This window comes from Lactuca virosa, chromosome 8 (assembly GCF_052849685.1).
Source record: "Lactuca virosa cultivar CGN04683 chromosome 8, Lactuca_virosa_CGN04683_v6, whole genome shotgun sequence".
Taxonomy (NCBI): domain Eukaryota; kingdom Viridiplantae; phylum Streptophyta; class Magnoliopsida; order Asterales; family Asteraceae; genus Lactuca; species Lactuca virosa.
This window is the reverse complement of record NC_136433.1, coordinates 20,682,737-20,710,518: the sequence shown is the minus strand read 5'-3', so window position 1 is coordinate 20,710,518 and position 27,782 is coordinate 20,682,737. Positions and strand designations below refer to the sequence as shown.

The window sequence follows — 27,782 nt, the reverse complement described above, 5'->3', positions numbered from 1 at the left end:
GGTATATTATAGGGGTATGAACTCACTTTGATAAGCGGTGATTCGGGCATCGTTTCGTTTCCCGGAAAGAAGTTTGTTTGACGAGAAACCGACTTAAATTGAGCAGAGTTTCGACTGGAGAGAGGTTAACTTCTCGAGAATTCCGGGGCTCCGGGGCTTGCTTCGTGTTTTAGACACGATACTGGGGCCTTGGGGGGTCGTGAGAAAGTCTAGCGGGTGAAAATGTGAAAGATGGTGAAATTTGGGGTGAAAAACCTCTCAAATCCGAGAAGTCTCGCACCCTTTATATAGGGGTGCGAGGGTTCGGCCGAGGAGGTGAGTCACTGGACAGCTGGCGAGGGCTCGGACACCTGGCTCATGCGAAGGCGAGTCAGAAGGACACGCGTCATCAGCTGCGAAGGCCACGAGGCCGAAGTATAAGGCGGTTGCGAAGCTCGGACCCGATGCGAGGCGCGTGTTGGCTTCTGAGTGGACCGAACTTCGGTCCAATGGGGAGGGAGCATGACGACTTCGGACCAATCAGCAGGTGACACACGAGCCTGCGGTCCAATCAGAAGACGCCACATAGCAGACCCGTGGAAGCCTCGCATGCGAGGGTGACGTGGCCGAAGAGGGTCCATGCGAAAATTCTCGGTTTTCAACATTTTCTTGGTTTTTGTGCCAAAAACTTGCGAAAATCATAACTTTCGCATACGAGCTCCGTTTTTGGCGTTCTTTATATGCATGCGTAGGTAAAATTATACTCTACGACTTTCGTTTAGACTTCGTCGGCTAATTTTGATTTATTTTTAATATTATTATTTTTAACAGACCGGGATAGGAAATCCGTTAAAAATTCATAACTTCTTCATCCGACGTCCGTTTTCGTCTGTCTTTTTACCGTTGTACTACTTTTGACGAGACCTTCGATTCTTGTTCAAGTTGCGTTGGATAAATATCGATCGATTTATATTTCGAATTTTTAGCTGTCTACTGCTAAACCGAAACTTAGAAAAATCATAACTTCCTCATACGAAGTCAGATTTTTACGTTCTTTATATGAACGTTCTCGGTTTAACATATTCTACGACTTTCATTTAGATTGTTAAGGCTAAAAAGCCTTTTATCGAAAATTCACTTTTTACACTGAACATTGTTTTGCCGGTTTTGTCGCGTATTTTCGATTGGTCATAACTTCTTCGTTATAACTCGGATTTCAGTGTTCTTTATATTTTTGGAAACCTTGTTATAATCTCTACCACTTTGTTCATCCCAATTACGATTATTGATCAATTTATTTTTGACCTAAATTTGACTGGTGTCACAATATACGAGCGAACCCGAAGACGAGCGTAGAAACGAGATGACGAACATTGAAGAGATGTCAATGGGAGCTTACAAGAAGCGTATTCAAGAAGATGTTGGTCCGGGATTAGTACAACCTGCGATTCCTGCCACTGCCACATTCGAGTTGAAGGGACATATCCTTACTGCACTTAAGGATATTCCGTTTTATGGAAAGGATCATGAGGATGCTTTCAAACATCTAGATGAGGTCAATGACATTGCAGATTATTTCAATGTCCCAAATGTTAATAGAGATACTGTCTTGCTAAGGATGCTACCAGTTACTTTCAAGGGAGCTGCAAAAGACTGGTTGAAAGCACTTCCACCTGGTACAATCACTACTTGGGCTCAAATGCGTGAGCAATTTCTAGACCAATTTTGCCCACCATCCAAGATAGCTAAACTCAAAAAGGAAATAGCCAACTTTGAGCAACAACCGGGGGAATCACTATACGAGGCATGGGAGCGTTGCAAAGGATTGTTAAGGAATTGTCCTCAACATGACCTTAATATTCAACAAGAGATGTCTATTTTCTATGATGGGGTCAATGTCATGACTAGGTAACTCCTTGATTCGCAAGGCCCTCTCACGAAGAAGAATCCTAATCAGATCAAGGTGTTGATTGAAGAGTTCGCAAAGCATTCTCATGAGTACCACAACCCAAGACACGATGGAGTAAAAGGTAGCGGAGGTGCACATTCTGAAGAGATGGCTGTTATGATGGCAATGCTCAATAATATGGAGAGGAGATTGACACAAATGGACCAATCAATTCATGCGATTAGAGTTGGTTGTGAGAAATGCAATGGTCCACACTTGACTAGAGATTGCCATTTGGATGAGTATGGGAACAAGAAGGCTCAAGTATGCTACTCGAGTGGGGACAAGTATGATGAAGATTGGAGAAAACCAAAGAAGGAGTGGCTGCCATACGATGAGTACAAGAAGCAGAAGGAGGAGAAATACAGACAGACTGGCCGAGGTTTCTACCAAAAGGAGCAACACCAGCTGAAAAGAAAGCTGATTTGGAGACCATGTTAGTTCGTTTCATGGAAGCTTCCGAGAAAAGACATGATGATACCGATACAGTGATAAAGGAGCATCAAACTATGATGAAAAATCATCACGCAATGATGATTGACCAACAAACATCATTAAGGAATCAGCAAGCCTCCATCCACAACCTTGAAGCTCAACTTAGTCAACTTACTACTTTGGTGAGTGAAAGATTATCCCCCCAATTTCCTGAAAAGAAGACTCATTCCCATGTAATGATGATAGATACTGAAGAAGAGGCTATCTCTGAGTTCTTAGAAGCACTAGAGGTGGAGCCAAAGCCATCCGTACCAAAGCCAAAGAAGTCGAAGCTTGAAATCAAAGATGATGCTGAAGCACCAGACTCACGACGTGAGCCCGTTATGCTCACGTCGTGGGCTCAGTCTGAACAGAAAGTTTCTGTAACCGTTCCGGTTTATAATCCGCCTTTACCATTCCCATCTTGAGCTAATCTCAGTCCACTGGAAAGGGAACATCTGGAGTTTATCAAGCACGTGAAGGGTATTCCTATTAATACTCCTTTTATTGAGTCATTATCCAAAATTCCAGAGTATGTAAAGTTCCTTCAAGATCTTATAGACACTTGTCAGCAGTTGAAGAAGAATTCCAAGGTTATTCTTAGTGAGCGAAGTTCAAGAGCTGTATTGGGAGATATACCTAAGAAGATGGGAGATCCTGGACGCCTCACTCTTCCATGTGAGTTTAGAAACAATTTGAAGACTTATGATTTAGCTGATTCTGGGGCTAGCATAAATTTGATGCCATATTAATTCTATCAGAAGTTAAATATTCAGAAGATGAAGGCTACAAAGATAACCATTCACATGGCCAATCTCTCAGTGACTCATCCTAGGGGGGGTTGTAGAAGACATCCTTGTTAAAATTGGGAAATTTGTTTTCCCAGTTGATTTTGTGGTAATGGATATGAAATAGGATGTTAATGTCCCAATCATTCTTGGTCGCCCCTTACTAAGTACTGCTAGAGCTTTAGTCGATGTTCGTGAATCAAAGCTTACTTTGAGAATTGGTGATGATGAGGAAGCTTTTAGAGTACAAGATGGATTTCAAGGAGATGATGTTAAAGGTGAGGTGTTCAATATTGATGAAGATAATGAACTTGAAGAATTGGAGAAGCTCATGGAGGAAGAAATCAATACAATTCATCAAGTCAAACGCACCAAGCCAAGAGCATCTGTTCCACTTGTTTTCGAAGTGTTTGCTTATAAAACACCAACATCTTTGGTGAGTGAGGGAAGCGATGACTTATCGAGTGATGAAGACGAGGCTACTTCCAAGGAGACGAGTCCAGTGGTGAAGGAAGAAAAGATTCCTATGGAGCTAAAGAATGAAGAAAAATTGGAGACTAAAGGGATCAAAAGGAAGCTTGATGAAGACGAGAAAAAAGCTAAAAATGAGAATTCAAAGAAGGCGTATATTCGACGTGTCCAAGCTTACAAGAGGCGATGGAAATAACATAAAATTCAGGTGGTAATGGACTCCTCTGACAGCTCAACGTAGGGAGGCACAGATTCCAGCTCACGACTCCATCAAAAAGAAGCGCTTCTCGGGAGGCAACCCGAGTTCGGTTTGAATTTTCTTTTTAGTTTTTAAATTTTAGTTTTTAAATTTTAGTTTTTAGGAAAATCAATAGTATCATCTACATCATTTTATTCATGATAAAACACTAAGTGCGGGGTCCTTGATCTAAGCGGTAATTAATTAAAAATTATAATTAATGAAAATTAGGATTTATCAAGTAATTTTGTGACCAGACACACTTCACGTCGTGAGTCAATATGATTCACAACGTGAGTCCAGTATAACTTACGGAGTCCTTGTTCATTAGCCCGATACATGTCCCAGCCCAATGGATTAATTAATTTAATGGGCCATCTGCTCAGCCCAAAACCACTCACGACGTGAATTCCTAGAATTCACAACGTGAATTTTGAACGATCACGAGACCACAGATAAGGGACAGGGAACACTTTGACCTAACCACTTTCTTTATTCCTCACGAAGTGAGGTGTTCTTTCTTGGTCCCCCATTCCGATTTCAGCCCTACTACACTTCATCTTCCACTTTTTCTTACGTAAACTCCCTCATAAGGTATTCATTTCTTGTTTTTAATATATAATTTTGCTTTAATAGTTGAATTTAGGGCTAGGGTTTGGTGTTTATTGCATTGTTGAAATTTGCCCTGAAATTCATGTTATAGCTATTGCATGTTACTGGAATGTGTTTAGAATTGTTCTAGTATAAAACCCCATCCATTATTTTAGTTCGATTCGTACACTCCCTTGACCGTTGTTGACTTTCGCTAGCGAACTCACGACGTGAATCTTAAGGGATTCACGACGTGAATCCTGGGCACCATCAGACCAGTTTTCTGTTCAATTCTAATATGTTGGATCTTTCTTGTTTGGTTTTTGTTGTTTCTTGTTTTGCAGAAATGGCTCCTAGACGCGAGGGTCCAACCGGGGTGGCTAGTTTGCACCCGTTCTACGTTTTCCCGACAACTGGGTCACGAGATGTTTTGACACGATGCAACAACCGGTTAGGATGGTTGTACAACCGGGAAATTGCTGTTGCCCTTACCATTAATTTGGAAAGATTGAGGGAGGTTGGGATTGTTGATCGGCTGTCCCAGTTTCTCACAAAGTTGTTTTTGGGGAACGAATTTTCTTTTACATGCAAGGGGTGGCATAATTTGTTTGCTATCCAGGAGAGGGTGTACAAGGAGCTTTGTGTGGAATTCTTTTCGACTGTGGCATTCCATGAGAATGTCCAAGATCCTACTTTCCAGCAAGCCTTGGTTTTTCGTCTTGGGGGAGAATACCAAGAATGTAGTTTGGTCGAGTTTTCTTGGAGGATGGGGTTATATGACGCCCAAGAAGCTATGACTCCAGAATTTGTGATGTTTTTGAGGGAGGCTGCCCGTGGATATGAGAATGGGGCATCGGGGCTCGAGTTCTGGAGTAACATCGCATCCGGAGTGTTTAATTCTGGGGTGTCGACGGAAAGCAGCGTCAAATCCCCTTTTCACCGACTTATCCACCGGTTCATCACCTTTTCTATGAACCACAGACGCCATGGGACAAGGTTACCAAGCTGAACTTGTTCTTTTTATGGTGCATTTTACAGCCGGGGGTGTGTTGCAACATCCCCTACTTTCTAGCCCGCTACTTGGCGGATTATGCTGTGAGTTCCCGCCCTGGGAGCCCTATTTGTGGAGGCCATTTTATTACCCGTTTGGCCCGGTCCTATGGTGCTATAGTTCCCGACATCACGTGATCCTTGACTTGTATAGATGGGAGTGAATTTACTATGGGATATTTGGAGACGATGAGGGTGGTAAGGAATTATGGAACACATTGGGGGATTATGAATGATGATGATGATGGTGATGAGCAACCGAGCGACCAACCCGAGCAACAGCCGCAACCGAGGCCAAGAGGAAGGAGAAATGTGAGACGAAGAGGTGAGAGAGAACAACCGGTGCACCAGAATGCACCCATGGGACGACCCAACTATGGGGGAGATATGTCGGGATACTTTGATCAGTTATCGTTAAGTCTGAATTGGATTGGTGGTACGGTGGAAAATTTGGTGCAACACTTGCATGTTGAACAACCTCCTCATTTGGGGTATCATTACCCAATTTGCCATAGATGGAGTGAGTATCAAAGTCAAGGAGGAGATGGAGCGGGAACAAGTGGAGCTCAAAGGGATGAAGATGACGATTGATTGCTTTATTTTATTTAGTTTTTAGTTTTTAGTTTATTTGGTTTTTCTTTTGTTTTTGAAATTTGATTTGGTTTGTAAGACTCTTGTTAAGCTATTATGTTACTTTTCTATTTCTTTTGGTTGTTAATTTCCAGATTTGCTTACGGAGTCACGGGAAAGGAAAGTCGATATGAGCGTAAACGTCTAGCCAAATGTCGTTTAGAGTCGAGAGTCGAGACCCACAATTGGAAATAAGTGTGGGGTGAGTCGAGAGAGAGGATAAAGTTAGATAAGTGTTATAGAAATTCTGAATTTAGAAGAGTCTTAATCAATTAAGATGTTGGGGTGCAATACCAAACTCAAGGAAGAATGGGCAGTTTCAGTTTTATGTTTCCCAGTTCTCACGTCGTGAGGCTTTATTCCTCACGTCGTGAGCTCGGTTACGAAGGGTTCAAAATCTACATTTTTGCGTTCTCACGTTGTGATCCTTATTACTCACGTCGTGAGTATTCTATTTTCACAATAATGAAGCCTTTTCATTCCCATTCAATACATGTATCAACACTATTCTATTTGGAGTTTTTTATGAAGATTATTATGGCCGTTTCCTCTCCCATACAATGTGACGTATGCTTTTCCCACATTATTCTTTACACCTTGGAGATTTGCACCACTTTTATTGAAGGTTGAAGTGTCGATTCCGTATTTTGTTGGCACTTTACATTTCTCGCGAGTTCAAGATCCAAGTTCCTATTAAGAAGAAGTCCATATTCAAGATGCACATTTCATCCGCACAATTGGAGTTCGATCACGCCACCACTATCCCAGGGAAGTCTGTTCCTTTTTCTCCCTTTTATTTGTTTTTAATTTATATTATGCATACAATGAGGGCATTGTATGTAATAAGTGTGGGGTAGGGGGTCGAAAAAGTAAAACGTAAATTCTAGAAATTCTAGAAAATTTAAAATTTTGAAATAAATTTTCATAGGTTTGAAATAATAATATAATAATTAGATCTAATAATAATAATAATTTGAACTTTAGTTGCTAGTATTGTATGGGATGATTCGATGAGAGCTCAAATGTTTAGTTGAGCCAATATACGTTATAGTGCATTTGTGGCCTCCTTTATTCTAGTGAAATCATGGGACAAAAACATAACCTCGCTTAGTTTGGGGAATGCAATATGTTTAGCAGCCTGTACCTGAAATGTATCCAGGAAAGCTTATGTAGTCATTGCACATAGACTAATGCTTTAACCAATAAGGGTTGAAGTTAAGCGCCCCTACTTAAGCATGTAGGTATTTGAGTGGAAAAAAAGTGAGTAGATGTAAAAAAAAGAGAGAAATTACCGAAAAGTTGAAGAATTTTTGGAGCAATCAAAGTATAAAGTTTGAAGATCGAAGATCAAAAATTCTAAAAAATAAAAAGTTGAAGATACCAAAAATTACACAAAAATGTGGTAATTCAAAGAAATTGAAGATCAAAAATCAAAGAAAAAGAAGAATTCAAGAGCTCCATATTGTGGTATCTTAAAGTTGTAATTCTCTAGTTTATGTATGCTTGGGTAGCTTTACAAAAATACATTGAGGTTAGAAAGTTTTCTGCGGATAGATTCAGAGGGATGCATAAAATGAGCATTGTTCAAAAAAGTGGGCAAGTGTTTATGAGGATTGTGAGTATTTAGAATTAAGGGGGTCCATAGGAAAACTTTAGACACAAATGCATGCGTTGAGGTCTTGACATAATGACTGAGTTTGAAATTGATTGCTTTATGTGATGTTGGTAATGAAGGTTTGACTTAAAAATAATTAGATTTGCTTGAGGACAAGCAAAGTATATGTGTGGGGTATTTTGATATTGTCATATTTATACATGTTTTTAGGCAATATTTATTTATATTTTTATTAATATTTTGGTTATTAGCATAGAATAATGGTGCTTATAAGCTTAAATTATATTTTGCAGCCAAAATAGAAGCATTTTTGAAGAAAGGGACTAAAATTGTCAAAACATGGAACTTTGGAGATTTGAAGAAAAGAAGAATTAAAATTCAACAAAAATACGTACTCACGACATGAGAATTGAAGGCTCACGACTTGAGTTGGAGTATTCTAGAAGATTGACATCGCGAAGAAGAGTCCTTAGCCAACACAGAGAGCTACGTCCTCACGACGTGAGACATATTGGCTCACGACGTGAACCTAGAAGAATCATAAACTATTTATATCCTTGTTGATTACGAATTGAAAAACTTTTGGCTGATTGAAGGAGTTCCTGGAGACGATTTTTAGAGGAAGAGAAGTTCTGGAATTGACTTTCAACACCAAAGAAGAAGAGAAGTTCATAAATTGGCTTTAGATTTGGTACTTTTCAACATGTTTATGAATATGAATTGTGTTAATTTGTTTGCTAGGATGTCCAGCTAAATCTAGCTGCTTCTGTTAGCTAGATGAAGCTGGAACTCATGGATTTAATATTTTAGATTTGATGTACTCGTTGGTTATGACTTGTGTTGATTGATTTTACCTATCATGTTTGATTTAGTATTTGATTGCTTTTAATTCTTGTTCTGTGTAGTTAGTGATTATTAATCTCATGAATTAGAATACCTGGTAATTTAGTGAGCATTAAATTATTAGAGCTAGGATCACCAATCTTAGTTAAGCAGTTAAGTATTGAATTAGGCTGTGCTAGAGAACTCATATTATGAACATAGGTGTGTTTTGCAAATCAATCTTACATAGCTCCAATCCATTAAATAATTAATTATGTGTTAACTTATGTGTGAACATACATTGATCTACATGAATTGATTGAATATTAGTAAATTTGGAATTGAATTGCTAATACTTTATTAATTGGTAATCAACAGTAATTATCATATCTGATTTATAAACCATTGAGGGAAAACGGATTCGAACTAACAGAAGTGTTTGTTTATTGATTGAATTTGGGTTAGAGAATTAAGTCTATCTAAACTTGCAAAATTAGATAAATTCTATTTCTTTGTTAGTAATTAGGTTAATTTATTAGTAGATAGATTAATTAGTCAAAACCGTTCTTTGTGATTGACACCCGACTTACCCAACTATTCTATAATTTGACTAGGTACACTGCCTAGGTGCAATTTAGTTAGTTAAGTTAGTTAGATTATAAATATAAAATTAGGTGTAGCTATTTGCACGCATCAGCCCCAAATGGGTTTAGCCACCCATGTAGTATACAAAGGTGAAGATGGTTCATGTTTTGATCCCTAAGCAATGTGGGACTCAAAGTTATAGTTTCAATAAAGAATGAGGATGGCTAGGCTTATATAGTAGAGAAGATTAGACTGAGTTTCAAACCACATGCGATTTAGGGCTCTTATAAAGTGGCTTGTGAATTGTGAATTGTGATAGAAAAATCAATGCTTTAAAGGGAAATTGTGGTATGTGTGTTGTATAGAGAGGTAGGAACATTGACCTATAATGGCAGCTTTGGGTTTAGGAATCTAAGATTTTAAATGAATTGAAGTTTTTAAATTCCGTTTAGACTTCAGATTTATTTGTTGAAATGAATTTTGAATTATTTTAATTGTTTTAATGGGAATTGATTAGTTTGTATTGCAAGAACTATTAGTAAGCAACTAATCATCTTCTATCAATAAAAAGGGTTCAAAACAATCATCTCATATCTAATTTGCATCAAGACGATTACATATAGAATTTGACAAACCTTTAAGAGCATATAATGGAACAAAACTAAGTATTAATAATAAAAGGAGATGTAAAGAAGATATTTCTCTCCGTTTTGGGATTGAATAAACTTGAAAATTTGATTATGTGCATTGCATGTACTCATCATTTGCTGTTTATTCTTTTTCATGGAAACAAAAGTAGATAAACACAATCATCTTCGGCATTAAGTATGGCATAAATGTGCATCCGAATACAAAAGATCTAATACATACATGTTTTTAAGGAATCAGGAGCAGTGCTACTTAAAGTTTTTGAGATACTTTGCGGTTGAGGTGGAACATAAAATCACAATCCATCACCATAATTAACTACTATCACAACGAATAAAAACTCAATGTATATCCTTTAAATGATATGTTGTGACAACCATAAAGTGGGACTTTAGCATTTATATGTTTAAAAATAAAATAAGAAAAGCAAGAACGAACCAATTGTTTAAAGCTACAAAACAAGTTCAAGACCATAAGAGATAAAGTTTGTTGGTACACAACAATTTGCAATTATAAAGTGAATTACGAGCACTATTCCATTCAATATGATTTTTTATATTATTTTGACCTTTAACAAATATAATATCGTTTTTTTTTATTTGGGTTCTTACATCCCTCCTTTCTCCCGCCTATGTCAGTTATTCCCAGCAGAGCACACTCCCACACCCAAAAATCGTGTCTCCATTTCGTCGTCTTCTTCTCCCTCCTTCATCATCTCCTTCTTCGTCTCACTCCTCTACTCATCTTTCAGGTATGCACTCCTCTCCATTTTTTTATCGGTGTTTGCTTCTATCATGAGTGTAATAGAGGGGATCTTATATCCATTGATGTTGATATGCAGTGAATCGAACAGTTTATCTTCACACCTGATTTGTCTCTGCATTTCATCTTCTTTCTCCCTGGATCATGTTGTTCTTTGTCTTCACTCTATCAGCCTTCAGGTATTTACTCCATTTCCGGTTTATTTATTGGTGTTAGCTTCCACGTTTGAGTGTAATATAGGGATCTGTGAATTGATCCATTTTAATCAATGTTGATTTGCAGTGAGATCGAGAGATATCTTCACACCTGAATTATCAATGCGTTTCATCGTCTTCTCCCTGGTTCATCACGTTCTTCTTCATCTTCAATCCACTCAGCCTTCAGGTACTCACTCCATTTCTGGTTTTTATTCATTTATTGATGTCGGCTTTCATGTTTAAGTGTAATAGAGGGATATGTGAGCTATCTATTTCAATTAATGTTGATTTACAGGGAAATCGAGAGTTTGTCTTCACACCTGAATTGTTTCTGTGTTTCATCTTCTTCTCCCTGCTTCATCGTGTTCTTCTTCATCTTCAATCCTCTCAGCCTTTAGGTACTCACTCCATTTCCGGTTTTATTTATTTATTTATTGATGTCAGCTTTCATGTTTGAGTGTAACAGAGGGATCGGTGAGTTGATCCATTTCCATTAATGTTGATTTGCAGTGAAATCGAGATAGTTGAATTGTTTTGGTGCTTGCTCCTCTCATTAGTCCTCTTGCTCATCTGAGATTTGCTATTACCCTTGAGGTATTATATTTCGTTACTTTGTTCTTTTGGTATTGAAGTCATTATGTATCCACTGTTACAGGGGATATCTGTGTTGATTCAATTCAGATTTCGTTGATCATTTATCAAATTTAGGGGATATTTTATCAAATTTGGTTAAAATCTGTGAAGTCTTGATCATGCATCAACCCGTTGGTTGCAGTGGCTAGGTCTAGGTATACAATTTCGAGTTTTTGACTAGCGGATTTTGACTACTTTACATGCTTAAAATAGAATTATAATGCATAAATATATTTAGCTGTTTCGGAAATTAACAAAAAATTTAATTGAAGTTTTGAAACTTAAAAAAAAATGTTATTGTTATCGAAGATTATATAAGTAGAAAAGTAGTTCATAATTTCTTTACAAGAGATAATTTCGTATGTCCTTGTTAAGTTTTGAAATATCATATTTTATTTACTTTAGTATAAAATCTAAACATCATATCTACACTTCTTAATTAAAAAATATTGTATTTACCCAATTTCTTTTTTTAAACTTCTTTTTAAATCTTATAATCATATTTCATGTTATATAATCATTTTAATTAATAAAATAAAATCAAGTTTACCAAATTACTCTTAAATATCGAAAACCTTTTTTGACTAAATTGGATTGACCACGTTGCTCTTAACCTTCTTTAATCTCATAGATTTAAATTGCTAAAAATCAATAAAATTGACTACATATCTCATCTTTGTGTCATTTGATATTTTCTTCAAAATTGTAGTGGTTGTATTCCATTAAAAAATCAAGAACACAAGTGAATCTTTGAGGGTGTGAATGACATCATCACACATTCTATTTATACAATTAGTTGTTTTAGCAACATGTCATATCCACGATTCAAGAAGAGTAAAGCGATTAGGGAGTAATTTTGTCAATCCAAGTCATTGCAAAGGGACTTTAATATTGAAGGGCAAGTTGGTCCATTGAGATATTTTTATAAATTAAAATGATTATAAAATATAAAAACTAATTAAAAGTTTTTAAAAAATATTTAAAAAAAGAATTTGGATAAATATGATATTTTAGAAATTAATAAGGGTAAATATAATATTTAAATTTTAAGTTGAGTAAATACGATATTTTGATTGTTAATAAGGACATATACCCAATTCTTTCTTTATAGTTTATTATTAATTGTATATGATTAAGGGATAAAAAAAAAAGAAACGCTCCCATGTGGAATGAATATAGCCTGGGAAAAGGAATCACATTCTATTAGAAATGTTCTATTCCATTCCTATGTGTGACAAACACAAACATGAATTCTTAATTTGATTGTAATACTTTATTCTATTCCTTCACTATGCCGTAGCTACAAATTTGAACTGTCATATGTATCCTGGTGTGGGGCCACCTCCTTCAAATAAGAAAATAAATTAAAAAAAAGAGAAGTGATATTTCCATGCTTATTTGATTCTTCCACTTAAAATAAATATGATTTGACAACTTTATCCTTACTTAAATCTTACAAAAACATTAAGAGATATAAATGGGCTATATTTGCAGTTTCTATGAACACATTTAAAAGTTTCCTTTTTCTCCATTATTTACCACTTAGAAAAATTATTTTGTTTCTTTATTTATTAATCAAACCAACCCATTTATTTGTTTTCTTAAACAGGCGCAAGTCTATTTTTTTTTTCTTATTTATCATCTAATTATAAAATCTAACAAATGTTAATTTGTTTTCTTATTTATCTATACATATTACAATAATATATAACAAAAAAATAATTTGTTCCATATAAATGTATATCACAATAAAATGTTTAAATTAATATATGTCAAATCACAAGAAAATATTAGCCACTAAAATATTATCTAAAAAAAAATTCAAATCACAATAATTAAAAAAAAATCATGTATAAAAAACATTCATTGTACTCCATTTACACATTATCACTTAAAAAAAATTAAATATGCGTTTAAATCAAATAAGTTGCTCTTAGACACTTCATAGTTCATTTGGAAGACACGAATAAATGAATGATTACTAAACTTTTGACTGAATTTAATATATTTTTTGAGCCAATGATTCACCAATCAAAAGTTATACCTACAATATAAAAAAAAAAAAAAAAAACTAGCACACCATACCTTGAAGATTTGAGGTTGTAAAATCATCACAAACACACAATCTTTCATTTACTTGTGTCTTCCAAATGAATAATAAAATGTAGCAACTTATTTGATTTAAATTATAAGTGGCAATATGTAATTGGTGTAATGTGAATGTTTTTTTATCGTCAAACTTTTTTAACGTTATTATGATTTGAATATTTTCGTTGAACATCTTATTTTGATTTAATATCTATTAGTTTGAACATTTTATTGTGATAAATTAAATTTTATTAGATTTTACATTCAAATTAAAAAGTTTAAATGGATTGATCGAATTAAAGATACCACTTAGCGGGTTTGTTTGATAAATAAATAAGAAAACAAACTAATTTTTGTAAGGACAAATAAAGATAAAAAAGTTAGAAACAAATTAATTTTGGTAAGTGTTAAATAAAGGAAACGCTTAAATTTGCTAAGGATAAGAGGCGGATTAATTATATCTCATCATATTTTGTAAATTTCAAAATAAGGGTAAAAATGTAAAAACAAATTTATTTTAAGTGGACATCTAATTGATAAGTGGAAATATCATCTCCCTAAGAAAAGGGTTATATAAAGAAACATCCACTTCCATTTTTTTATTACAGCACATACTTTCATTTCTTCTTTTTACAAAATTGTATATTAAAAATCTGTGGTTATAGCAATGCCATTTAAATATAAATCAATTTTCACTCCTATAATTGATAGATTCAAAGTACATTGTCCTAAGTAATAAGAATAACAAATATGTACATATATCTTGAAAGGGCTTGTTTGTGTATGTAGACAGTTATTAGTTATATTATGCAGTATACATCGCCTTTGATCTTTTTTTCAACTTTATTTTATGTCTTGTTTCTTATAGCACTTTACAATAATACTCCTATGCTATGCATGTGGTTTAGAAGTTGATTGGATTTCTGTTTGTGGGTCAAATGTATCAAAACTCATTAACCTGCAAACTAGTTGACATTGAACTAAAGGAAACTAGAAACTTGTTTTTGAATTATTGTTTCTGTGTTGTGTTTATGACATTTGATTTTGTATACAGGCATCTCATAAACAATGAATCATCCCGCACCTACCCTACTCGAAGGTAATAGAGGCGAATATCAGGCAATCGCGGTTCCCTTATACAGGGCGTGTGTCCTCTGTGACTGGAGCAGTGCTGGGCGCATCTTTGCACATAACCCAGACGCAGTGAGACTAGCTATTACAGCTAGTCTTGAGACTCCTTTAATGGTTTCAGCTTCTTCAGTTGTTAACAAAGACACTGAGGTCTTTGTAAACAACTTAGTACGCCTGATGAGAGACGAAGACTTCAGATTAGTAAACAGAAATGGAGAGACAGCTTTGTACATAGCTGCGTCACATGGAAGCAAAGAAATCGCAAGATCAATGTTAGAAAGATGCCAAGCATTGCTGACTATTCCTAAAGTTCCTGGCATGTATCCAATAACACGAAGCGCTGAGTGTGGAAATCGGGAAATGACGCGATTTCTCTATCTAGCATCTCTCGGTATGAGATCAGGTGCAGTGTGGACATCAAACATTCGAAATAACATTCTCGTAAGCTGCGTAGAAAATGATATGTTTGGTAAGTCTGACATTAAATTTAATTTGGATATCATTTTGCTTTGTAATGTAATTTTTGTTGATTTTGATTATTAAACTCTATTTGTAGGCATGGCTAGAACCATTATGGATGCAAACATTGATTGGTTACATCCTGTTGTTTGTGGAGATATCATCCGTGTTTTGGCCGGAAAGACTGACGCCCTCAACCAGAAGGAAAAGAATATGATTTTGATTTGCATAAGTTGGAGTAAGTATATTCCTATTCATTTTTTATTTTGTAGACCTACCATCTTCCTACACACTTAAGATTGTGGCACTTGTCAAATTAAATTTTTTTATTACAATGATCTAAAAGTGATAGCAAGATGGATAGAAAGAATAAATAGGAGGATATTTAATTTCTCATTTAATAGATACCATAACTGTCATTTAATTTAGGGAAAACTTCATTCATGTCATTGTAAATACTAAACTTCAATATCCTTATAAACTTTAATATTGCAGGTATATCCATCTAAAACTTTAAAAATTACACTTTTATCCAAAATCATATTTTATTTAGAATTAAATTAATTTTTTATTAAATTTTTTTATCTAATATTCAAAATTATATACTTTTACGATATACACGTAATATTAAAAAAGTTTATAAGGACATTGAAGAGTTCACAAGGACGAAATTTTCCCTCATTTGATTGACATAACTATTTATTTTTTATAAGAAAATCTACTATAAGATCATTATATTTTGACCTCATATTCAATTAAGTATGTATTTTTTTCTGATTAAGTCATTAATACTGGTAATTGTATTCATTTTAATTATTTTTTTCAGTTATCATTCACTTTCAAAATTTATACTTTTGGCCTAAATTTTAAATTTTATTAAAAATTTGGTCTAAAATTTACACTTTTGGCTCAAATTTTAAAATTTTGTTATAAATTCATCCTATATATATATATATATATATATATATATATATATATATATATATATATATATATATTCAAACTTTTGTTTTGATCTTGTTATTTTTGCTTTATAAAATCATATTTATACAAAAAAAACATATTTTCACATAAAAAGCCTTTTTTTTCTATATAAAACCTTTTTTAAAAACATTTTTCCTAAATAAGGTTTTTATATTTGAAAAATATGTTAAAATATTACAAAAAAGATAAGCAAGAAACAATGATCGCATACTATTTTATTACCATCATTATATTTATTGTCATTAATATTATTAGTTTTTGTTTTATAATTTTTTACTTTTATTTGCTGGTTTATATTACAATATTAAAAAACAAAATAGAAAATTTTGGTTGAATAATAAGAGAAAACTTTGAAATTGGTTATGTTTACTAGATTTTGCTTAAAAAGTAAAAAATATAAAACATATTATTATTAACAAATGGATGGTCGTTATGTATTTTATTAATTAATATGTGTAAATTAATAACTAAATAAAAGATATATTACTAAACATTGTTATTTAAATAACTTTTTTAAAGAGTATAAATAGTTGTATGACAAAAAAAAAATTAATAAATATTTTTGAAAAAAAAACTATTTTTAATCGAGTAAATATCTTGGTTTTTTAAAATATATTTTTGCTTGTGAATCTATATAATTCGAAAACGAACAACATGTCAAAAGTTATTTTTGTAAATATCTTGGTTTTTTATGCGAACATAGGTTTTTTAATTTGAAAAAATGTTTTTTTTTAAAAAAAAAGGTTTTTATGTGAAAATATGTTTTTTAGTATAGAAAACATATTTTTACAAACCTTCTATGCAAAAAACCTTTTGGACCAAATCTATAAAAAAAATATATTTTTCACATATAAAAACTTTTTTTAACGAAAGTGTTTTTTTAAAAGGTTTTAATATAGAAAAAAAAGGTTTTTATGTGAAAATATGTTTTTTTTTGTATAAATTTGATTTTATAAAGCAAAAATAACATATTTGAAACAAAATTCTGAAAAAAAATATGTAAAAAAACTAAATTTAGGATGAATTTGTAACAAAATTTTGAAATTTGGGCCAAAAGTGTAAATTTTAGATCAAATTTGTAATAAAGTTTAAGGTCTCCGCCAAAAGTATAAATTTTGAAAATGGGATGACCTTTAAACCGGGAAAAATGGTTAAAGTGAATACAATTATCGGTATTCGGTACTTAATCGGAAAAAAATATATAAGGACTTAATTGAATATGAGGTCAAAAATAAGGTCAAAATGTAAGGACTTTATAGTAGATTTTCCTTTATTATAAAAATTGTCTAATACTTCTAATAACTCTAGGGTTAATTTCATAAAAGACCTCATATTTTGTGTTTTTTTTTCGGATTAAACCTCAACTTTATTTATTTTCATGAAAAAAATCCTTGCATTTTTCCATTTTTTATTATATAGCCATTTTAGTCATTTTTCTCCAAAAAGAAGTTGTAAAATGTGAGGTTTTTTTTTTTTATATTTCAGGCAAAACTAAAAAAAATTAAGGATTTATTCGCAAATATTAGAAGGTTGAGGGTTTTTTTTTCAAAAAAAAACAAAGTTGAGGGTTTTTTTAAAAATAAAATGAAAAAAATAAGATATTTATATAAAAATAAATTAAAGATGAGTTTTAATTCCAAAAAAAATACAAAATATAAAGTTATTAACATATAAGTCTAATAATGACCAACGTAATTCAAAGTACTGGGGTTGGTTTCTAAATCCAATTAATTTTTTTTATTATTATTATAGTTTTAGGAGTATCAAATATCATGGGGCCAAATGAATCAGAAGAAGAGGCTAAAAAAGCCTCTAGCATACTGACAAGCGTTGTAGGGGCTACTGATTCATTTGATAGGAGGGATGTTGATTCATTACTTCTGGGACCTAATAATCTACCCGCATACAACTGCATTTTTGAAGCGGCTAGGATTGGGAATACTGAGTTTTTATTGCACATTATCCGGACATACCCAGAGGTACTGACAAAGAGAAATGAAGATGGACACACCATCTTCCACGTGGCAGTAATGCATCGACAACTGGACCTGTACAATGTTCTGTTTTATGAAGTGGAGTCCAAAAGGTTTGGATCAAATGAGGTGGACAACCATGGTAATACTCTACTCCACCTGGTCGGAATGACATCAAAAAGGGCCGAACTGGAAAGCACCACCCGATCATTTTTGTTGCTCCAAAAAGAATATCTTTGGATCCAGGTATGTTTGATTTCGTAATAAGACTTTTTATACGATTATATCCGTGCATAATATAAATATATTAATGATATATGAGTTTTGTTATATATAACGCATGCAGGAAGTAGAGAGGATGTTGTCACCCCGTCTAAGGGGTGCTAGGAACACTGACGGTAAAACAGCTCAGGAGTTGTTCCTGGAAAACACCAAAGATTTATCATCAAAAGCTCTCAGTTGGATAAAACATGGAATGGTCGCAACGGCCCTTATTGTCACGATCTCATTTGCAGCAGTATTAACCCCCCCCGGGTGGTTATCGGCAGGATAATGGCTTCCCGATCTTTATGGCGGAGCCTTTCTTTTTAGTATTCCTTATAACGAATGGCTTTTCTTTACTAAGTTCATCATGCTCTTTTCTGGTGTTTCTTTCGATAATCACATCCCGCTCTCGTCTGAAAGACTACGTGCATCTACTTCCTATAAAGTTTATAGCTGGTCTCATAGGACTTTTCTTTTCATTCCTGTGTCTGATGGCTGCCTATGCTGCCTGTTGCATAGTTCTTTATCGCAAAGGTTTGACGTGGGTTCCTATCAGTCTTGGTCTTGGTGCCTGCTCACCTGTGATGATATTCGGTGTTTTCCAGTTTCCTATTTGGTGGGATATTCTCTTGACTACCTATAAACCTACCTATCTTTTCAATCCCAAGTTAGGTACGCTTTACCCTAAAAAGCCGGTGTCGCAAAGAGTTCGTAATTGGTGGCAAAGAGTTCGTAATTGGTGGCGATTTTTAATGTTTTGATTTGTTTTGGATTTTATGTTTTTGTTTGCTAATGCTCTTAGACAATTCACGTTTTAAATTTGTATGTTTTGTTGTTAGATTTGTTTTGGATTTTACAGCCACTATTACATTTAAGTTGATGGCTAACAACAGAATTAATTGATGGTATACGATTTGATCATTGGACGATTAAGTGAATACTTGGATGCATGATAAACAATAGAAGTACAACATAAATACACGGTTATTTTTATAAAAGACCTTATATTTTGACTTTTTTTCTTTTTAGACCTAGAACTTTTTTATTTTCCGAAAAAGACCCAATTTTTACCTGTTATTTGTTATTTCAGACATAGCAGGTAACCAACAGGTAAATTAGGTATTTTTTTCATAAAAGACCCTATATTTTATAATTTTTTTCATTTTAGACCTAAAATGTATTTTTTTCCAAAATAAACTCAACTTTAAAATTGTTATAATCTTCAAAACCAAATATATAAGGTACTTCTTGACTACACCAAAAAAGAAAGTATACATGTATAAACTAAAAAATGTTATCTAATCTATTATCTTTTGAGCGAATATAACCTAGAAGAATTGCAAAATTTTATTTTTGTGTAAAAGATATAATTATACTTTATCTTGGATATATATATTATATCATTAAACCTGATATATTGTTTATAAAAATTGTTATTATTACCGCTAATAAAAAGTTTGATGTTAATTTGATATTTTTGGTAACATGGATAATACATGACTAGGAAGAATCTTTTAGCATAATAACAACTTTTTTTATTTGTAGAAAAAAATACATACCACGTAATTTAATAAACTGTATACAAAATAAATTTTTTTAGTTTGTCTATTATACTTATTTGGTGAGTTTTGACATATTTCTCTCTCTCCCTTTTCTATATTATTTTTTTGGTCGAATTTTTTAATCAATTTTTTTAGAACAGTTAACAAATGCACTCACTATCATACTCCTAAAGCAAAGCCATAGAATATTTTGTAGCATTAGCCCATTATTCATGGGGGGGGGGGGGGGCGTTGAGGGGGGCAAAGTAGGCAGCTGCACATGACCCAATTTTTTTTATTATATATTATATATATACATTTATTTAAAAATAAAAACTTATAATAGTGATAGGGGTCATTTTTCTCTGACTCGTCCTGCGTATTTGAGGATATATACATCTTCAGGACCGGCCTTGCCATTATTGAATAATATTTTATAATTATATCAAATACATACATAAAAATATTAATCCTAAACATTCGTAATAGTTTTGTTTAGATATATCAGATTCAAGTTTAAGACATTCTTAAAAAATGTTAACATCACATATAAATACATAAAACTATATTATGGGAATGAAACCATTTGAGCATAAATTGATGCAAAAGTTAAATCGTTGTATGTGTAATGGTTTAAAAAAAATGTTTCATGCGTAAATAAATATGATGCCAAAAGATGCAAAAGTTAAATTGTTGTCTATTATTTAAACTAAAAGAATATAATTATGTTTTTATGCCCTCACGAAATTAAGCTACATGAACTTGGTGTAGTGAAGAAATAGTTTTTACAACTACTTTTTTTTTAAATATACGTGGACAAAGAATTGTCCAATCATAAATAAATGTAAGCATAATAATTACATTGTTTAAATCGATGTTTATGTTTAAACTAAAAGAATATAATCATGTTTTTATACAAATAGTCTTGAAATAAAAAACATTTTAGGTCTAAACTGGAAAAAAAATACAAAATATAGGGTCTTTTATGAAATACAAATACTTAATTTCCCTTTAGGTGACCTGTTAGGGTCTAAAATAACAAGTAACATGTAAAAGTTGAGTTTTTTTCGGAAAACAAAAAAGTTTTAGGTCTAAAAAGAAAAAAAGTCAAAATATAGGGTCTTTTATGGAAATAACCCTAAATACGCTACTAGAAAAAAGGCTTTCCTCTGTCGTAAATGCCTATCCATGACAGAAAAATGTCTGTCATTGAAAGTCATGTCATAAAGGATAATGACAGGCATTTGGTCTGTCATAAATTTTACGACAGACCTTTATGACCCACAATTATGACATACATACACGACACACGTTTTCGACATACATTTACGATTGGCTTTGTATGTCGGAATTCGTAACATTCATGGTTATATATATATATATATATATATATATATATATATATATATATATATATATATTCTAAATTTGTACCAAATATTAAACAAAATAAATTACACATTTAATGTCCAATAATGCAAAATAAGATATCATACATATACAAAAATACATTCCATTACACTAACCATAATGTCAAAAGGTTCTCTTGCAATTTTAGTTTTCATTTGAAGTTTTTGTAAGGTTTTGCTTCCGTCGGACTCACTGATTCCAATTCTGTCGGAATCACTGAGTCTGGTTCCACCTTCGGATAGAATTGAACTCCATTTATTTGGCATCGGAATGGAATCACATATTCCAATTCTGTCGGAATCACGGATTCCAGTTCCACCCTCATTCATTTCGTATTCTTGTTGATTGTGATAAGCATGGTTTAGCAACGCGTGACCACTTTCCACAAGATCCTTCCTGATATGCACCAGATTGATAGCTTTTGCTAAGTCCTCCAAAACACAAGCTTCCGAACCCCGCAACTTCAAACAGAATTCCATCGATTCCAACACCGATGCTAAGCCGGCATCCAAACCTTCCAACCCTAAAATTAACCAAGGGTATTTTAGTAATTTCATATCACTCTAAAACACACAAACACACACACACACACATTTTATATGTAAAGGGTATTATCGGGATTTCGATAAAAAGCCGAAACTTCTTGATCAATCAAATCTTTTGCAGCATTTGATATGTCAATCATAACTTCTTGCAGCTAATGGTTGTTGACTTGATCCATTTTTCCACATGTGCAGATTGTTGTCACCAAATACATAGGTAATTATGGTATTTGTATCATCCAACATATGCATATGCTTCACAGGACCCTGATAAAAGTCAAAAAAAAAATCATCAGAACTGCAATAATCACTTTAAAAATGTACATATAAAAGGTAGGAACATACAACATCTGTGGAAAACTTAAATAGTTATTCTCCATCATCTAAGATGAGAACTTGATCTTGGTATTTGATGCAGCTAATATTTTATCATCTATCATTACAAGAAAACAAACGTTAGAAGAAAAAGGTCAAGACAATTTAAGGACCATGTGTTGGGAAGACTCACCAGAAAAATATACAGATGAAGAGATAAGTTTCTTTGAGATTTTCATTTCTTTTAACAGTTCACCAGTTTCAGAGTTCATTTCGCATGTTGTTCCAAATTTGGTTATTTTAACCATCAATAATCAGAAAATTTATGATCATGATCATCTTATTATTTGCTTAAAAATCAACCTAGAAACCCTAATGAATGCAATATTCTTCACCTGAACAACAAAAGAGATTAAGATTAAAGAATATGGTTTGTTAATAGTAAACAAAGTTGAAGCCAATTATTTTCCAAATTCCAATAATAACCCTTGATAGCTAGGCAAATTGAATTACCTGCACAGGCAATCCAACTCCTAGTCTAGTCTTGATATCAAGTATTATACTAGGGTTTCCATCCCAATTCATTTCCAACTCCATAGTTATTCCTTCACCTCCATCTTCAACAGTAGAAACTCCTAAACAATATAAACAATTGATAATTAAGATTCAAGTTATGTGGAATCTTCTTACTATGAAAGGATAAATGCAAATGGTAATACTATCAATTAGCCTAACCTATAAACTGAGGGGCCACCGTGCCGAGGGTAAACTTGGAAAATGACAAAGAGGACAACACCATTGGTCTGTATTGTTCAAGAGTTGGCTCCAAATTAGCCTTTATAAGCTCAGATGCTGCCTACGAGACAATCCAAAAACACATGATAAGCATATTACCATAATGATGGTGAATAGAGGGGTTTAAAATTTAAAACTGGCCTCATCAACATAGAGGGCCAGTCTTTGTAAGATGAACATTAAGCCAGGTCAACTGAAAGATTAAGCAGAATATTCAGTCCCTGAAGAAGATAAAAAGAAAGTGGAGAGAAAGTACATAAGCAAGAAATACTAAAACTGTAAGAAAAAAAATCACTTTCATTTATTTGAAGTGTAATAAATCACTTTACCCACATGTTGCTTCTAATTTCAGTTTATACTAACCCACACCAAAAAGAAATACTAAAACTGTAAGAATCGAACAAAACAGCTTGCATCCATCATTTCGTTCTTCATCTTCCCTGTCAAATACCAAAACACAAACAATAAACCTAAACATCCAAAATTCTTTCTTTCTCACTGATTTCAGCCAAGAACACAAGAACACTTTGTTCTTGTTCTAGGGTATACCTGCAAACAGAAACAACAACATCACGTTTTTGTTTCCTTCCCTGTCAAACTAAAACCAAATATCAAACGCATACACATGTATTCTTCATCTTCTTACTGTCGATTTCAAGGAACCCAAACACCCACTTAGGTTATATCCACTACTGTTAAACAATAAAGTCAATCCAAAAACCCCATCGATTTCCATCAAAATTAACAAAAAATAAGAGAAAAGAAAGAACGAAGGAGCTGTAGAAGCAGCCCCATACAATTACCTGTCTCTTCGTGAACCACCGCAGCTTCGTTCTTCTTCTTCTATCGAGCACCACTGCCAAAACCCCCATCGGTGCTTCTGTTTCCACTTGCCTTGCTCCATCAGGCCAAGTGTCCTCCTTCTCGTCGACCAAACGCCTCTTCATCTTTGCGACCGACCCAAGGACCAATACCTCCTTTGCCCTCGCTTCTCACTCCCGTTCGCCAACCCCAAAGCAGTGTCACTGCTTCTGCCCACGTCCTTCTTCGGTCTAGTCGACCACCGGAGCTCGCCACTCGAGTGCGATGGGTCTGAAATCGCTAGACGAGAAAGAGAAGGCCTCGCTGCCTTCGTCCCTTCTCCCTCTTCGCGATCGGTTAGGGCTTCCGGATTAGCCGCTGCAATCCTTCCCTCTCCTCTCTTCCCCGGTCGAGCCAGACACCTACGACGGCCTCTAACGACGCCCACCCTACCGATTGTTGAAGAACCATCGAACCCCTCCCATTTTTCGTGTTTCCTTCGTGTTTTCCCCCTCACTATGATCGTTCATAAGCTCGTCCGTTTGTATGCCCCTTTTCTTTCCCGATCGTTGAAGACAAGGGCAATTAAAAGCCCTAAATTTTCCTTAGTTTAGTCTTTTAAACAAATACAGTCCCTCCATGAGATTTCCTTTTATAAAATCCCTAAAATCATTTTGCATTTATAAAATGAGCAAAATACACCCTCACTTAATCCGGTTATACAAAATGAGTATCGATCAGAGAGAAACGAGTAACGTGGCAAACAAAGGAAAAATAGGGAAGTGACACATCTGTGCCGGTCAATGTTTTAAAACCCAGGTTTTTAGTTATCCCAGTGTGATGACCGGTTCACGGGTCAACCCGGTTTATGGTGTTTTTCTAATTTCATATATTTTTACTTTCCTGCATAATACATAGACATATAAAACCAATAATTTGATGTCCACAAAGTTTAAACATTGAAAAACATATCAAACCATGTCATTGATCAATTTAAAACGGGTCAATCTGGTCCGTATTTGTATCCAAACCCTATTAAAACGGGTCAATTCGGTTTTAACCGATTCAACACAAACGATTCGATCGCGGTTTAGGGGAAAACCGGTCGGTTCGATCCGGTCCGTATTTTTACAAAAAACTGTTCTCAATTGACCCGCCTTCTACCCCAGGTCACGGTCCAACCGGTTGAACCGGCCGGGTCGACCCGGGTTTTAAAACATTGGTGCCTGTTGAACCAAAAGTGAAAATAATGTAAACAATATAAAACAGGGACAAATTATAGCAACGGAATAAAATAAGGTGATCAAAATATCTACAACTAAAAAACATGGACAAATTATGGCAAGGGAGCAAAGTAATTTGGTCAAAATATAAACACAATAAAACACGGACAAATTATAGCAACCGAGCAAAATAAGGTGATCAAAATATCAAAAACCAAAAAACATGGACAAATTATGGAAGGAAGCAAAGTAATGTGTCAAAATATGAAACAAAAGAAGTAAACTGTTCTTAAGTATGTTAGGAATTAAAGTAATATACTATTATATATATATATATATATATATATATATATATATATATATATATATGAAACAAAAGAAGTAAAATGTTCTTAAGTATGTTAGGAATTAAAGTAATATACTATTATATATATATATATATATATATATATATATATATATATATATATATATATATATATATATATATATAGAGTTAGGTTCAAATGTTTCTACTATCTATTATGTGTATGTATAATTGATTCTGGACCAATCATTTTACTTATTTTAAGATAGTAATTAATGCATATTAAATACTGAAGATTTAATTAATACTCATTATATCTTCAACATATAATATGCATTAATTGCTTTCTTAAAATAACTAAAATGATTAGTCCAGAATCAACCCTACATGCACACAATAGATAGTTACAACACAATAACCTAACCCTATATATATATATATATATATATATATATATATATATATATATATATATATATAAAATGTTTTTTTCCATATCCTATAACTCATAAAAAAACAAATCAATTCATACATTAAAATGCTCCTTGTTTCTTTTTTATTTAAAATTTAACAAATTAACATACGACATAAATGTATGACAAACAGTTTTGTCCGTCATAGATCATTTATATTTTATGAAATATGACAGACTTTAATGACATACATTTTTATGTCTGTCATAAAACTATTGTACATCGTAATTCGTCTGTCAAGGAAAGTATTTTTTCTAGTAGTGTATTTTATGGTATTTTATCACGCAAAAACACAAATTATAGCAATTTAGTTAATTAAACGCATGAACAAATGGTTCATTCGTTTAATTTATGAACATTTGCATAACTCATAAGAAAATAACATTTATAAAAAAAAAAAAAAATGGGGATGTATCTCAAATTTATTGTAACATCCGGATTCCCAGGTATCTTATTTTAAGTAATTATCTTGAGTTTTAGGGAGGGACTCGGCGAGTAGGCGCTCAGACTCGCCGAGTAGGATCGCGAATTCTTGTCTGGATTAATGAGGGACTCGACGAGTCGATGCGTGGACTCGGCGAGTCCGCGCTGTAAAGTGAAACCCTAAATCTCAGGGCTTGAGCCCTATTTAAAGGCCCTTATGGCCGTCATTTGCGGCCACTACTCCCCTGTGAAAACCCTAGAGAGAAAAGAGAGCTTAGAGAGCATTTTGGAGGCTAATTCTTCATCCTTTGGTGTGATCTTGCAAGAAGGAGTGGGAAAATCCAAGCTAGATCGGTTGGGGAGGTTGGATCTGCGTTGTTCACACCGAGATTCACGTTTTGAGGTACAAGTTCCTTCCCATTTCGTGTATTTGATAGATTCCTTGAAACTAGGGTTTCCTTTGCACAATTTTGAGTTAGATTGTGAAGCATATGAGGTCCCTTTGGGTATAGATGATAGATCTGGACCTTGAGAGGTCCAAAAGGTCCCAAGCTTCCAGCTTTATGAGGTTTCATGTGAGCCTTGAGAGTAGAACCCCATTTTAAAGGTTATTTCTCCATTTTTGGTCTTATATGCATTGCATGAACGTAAAGTTTAAACCTTTACGTGACTTTCGAGTGTTAGAAGGTTGGATCTACTGGTTGGTGAAGCAGATCTGACCTCAAAAGATCGTTTGAGTGTTTTCATGGGAGGGACTCGCCGAGCCCATAAGGGACTCGACGAGTCGAGTCGGGTTGCCCCGCGATTCGCGACCTGTGATAACCCGTTGAGTGTAGGGTTGACTCAGCGAGTCGAGTGAGGACCAGGGGCGAAGAGGACACACATGTACTCGCCGAGTCACACGAGTGCACTCGACGAGTCTGGTCAAAGTTTGACCATTGACTTTTGTTGACTTTTAGGGTTTGGTCAATGTTAGGGTCTTTGAGCCATGAGAGGGATAAAATGGTCTTTTACCCTTCTGAGAGTGCTAAGAGAGGGATTAGTCTAGCCTTGAGGGTTGTATTGATTAGAGTGCTTATTCCATGTGATTAGGCGGGGGCTAGACCAGATTTTTTCCGAGTTCGAGATTTACCGAGTTACCCGAGGTGAGTCTTCTCACTATACATTACCTAGAATGGTATCTATGTGTAGACCGGAGGGTCTTGTGTGCTATGTGTATGTATGAGATTATGTGCTATGTGATATATGCGTGCTATGTGTTGTATAGACCGGACCGGAGGGTCCAACGATATAGACCGGACCGGAGGGTCCAACGATACAGACCGGACCGAAGGGTCCAATGATACAGACCGGACCAAAGGGTCCAACGAGATATGACCGGACCAGAGGGTCCAACGAGCTACGGGACTGGAGGGTCCCGCTGAGACACATCGACCGGAGGGTCGTACTATAGCCTCGAGTGGCGTATGAGTTGTAGGTCGTATTGTGGGGAACTCACTAAGCATTTATGATTACCGTGTTGTGTGTTATGTGTTTCAGGTACCAGCGAGGATCGCGGGAAGGCGCCGACATGATCAGTACACACTGGCAGAAGATTAAGTGTTGAGATTCTGGGATATGTT

At 34.2% G+C, this 27,782-nt stretch overlaps 2 protein-coding genes and 1 non-coding gene across 16 annotated transcripts; 1 reads left to right on the top strand and 2 right to left on the bottom strand.

The window, feature by feature from the left end:
• Positions 1-1,726: 1,726 nt before the first annotated feature.
• On the bottom strand, positions 1,727-1,833 carry LOC145135210 (small nucleolar RNA R71). The gene has a single exon (XR_013719672.1). It is a non-coding gene; the product is annotated as a small nucleolar RNA R71 (small nucleolar RNA).
• Positions 1,834-10,476: 8,643 nt separating this feature from the next.
• On the top strand, positions 10,477-19,183 carry LOC145133680 (uncharacterized). Its single transcript, XM_079068620.1, has 9 exons — positions 10,477-10,590; positions 10,681-10,780; positions 10,884-10,985; positions 11,094-11,196; positions 11,309-11,392; positions 14,574-15,119; positions 15,207-15,347; positions 17,846-18,312; positions 18,413-19,183. The coding sequence occupies exons 6-9, from the start codon at positions 14,588-14,590 to the stop codon at positions 18,617-18,619; spliced, it is 1,347 nt and encodes a 448-aa protein (XP_078924746.1). The 5' UTR covers positions 10,477-10,590; positions 10,681-10,780; positions 10,884-10,985; positions 11,094-11,196; positions 11,309-11,392; positions 14,574-14,587; the 3' UTR covers positions 18,620-19,183.
• A 2,128-nt stretch (positions 19,184-21,311) lies between these two features.
• Positions 21,312-24,322, bottom strand: LOC145129881 (synaptotagmin-4-like). 14 transcript variants are annotated; one of them, XR_013717703.1, is made up of 8 exons: positions 23,737-24,322; positions 23,557-23,625; positions 22,874-23,482; positions 22,652-22,773; positions 22,332-22,533; positions 22,169-22,256; positions 21,874-22,090; positions 21,312-21,804 (listed from the first exon to the last, which is right to left on the bottom strand). XR_013717703.1 is itself a non-coding variant. In XM_079064704.1 (7 exons), the coding sequence occupies exons 1-4, from the start codon at positions 23,878-23,880 to the stop codon at positions 22,474-22,476; spliced, it is 447 nt and encodes a 148-aa protein (XP_078920830.1). In that variant the 5' UTR covers positions 23,881-24,319; the 3' UTR covers positions 21,312-21,804; positions 21,874-22,090; positions 22,169-22,256; positions 22,332-22,473. The 14 variants fall into 14 exon arrangements, 1 of the variants encoding a protein (XP_078920830.1); XR_013717704.1 differs by having other exon boundaries at positions 23,557-23,622; XR_013717710.1 differs by lacking the exon at positions 23,557-23,625 and having other exon boundaries at positions 22,874-23,154; positions 23,267-23,373; positions 23,737-24,320.
• Between the last annotated feature and the right edge of the window lie 3,460 nt (positions 24,323-27,782).

Coding starts and splice junctions, on each gene's coding strand:
- LOC145133680 (XM_079068620.1), top strand. CDS start 14,588: ATGAATCATCCCGCACCTACCCTACTCGAAGGTAATAGAGGCGAATAT. Junction 15,120..15,206: donor CGTAGAAAATGATATGTTTG/GTAAGTCTGACA, acceptor CTCTATTTGTAG/GCATGGCTAGAACCATTATG. Junction 18,313..18,412: donor AAGAATATCTTTGGATCCAG/GTATGTTTGATT, acceptor TAACGCATGCAG/GAAGTAGAGAGGATGTTGTC.
- LOC145129881 (XM_079064704.1), bottom strand. CDS start 23,880: ATGAAGAGGCGTTTGGTCGACGAGAAGGAGGACACTTGGCCTGATGGA. Junction 22,995..23,736: donor GGTGGTTCACGAAGAGACAG/GTAATTGTATGG, acceptor ATTGTCTCGTAG/GCAGCATCTGAGCTTATAAA. Junction 22,774..22,873: donor GGTGGCCCCTCAGTTTATAG/GTTAGGCTAATT, acceptor TATATTGTTTAG/GAGTTTCTACTGTTGAAGAT.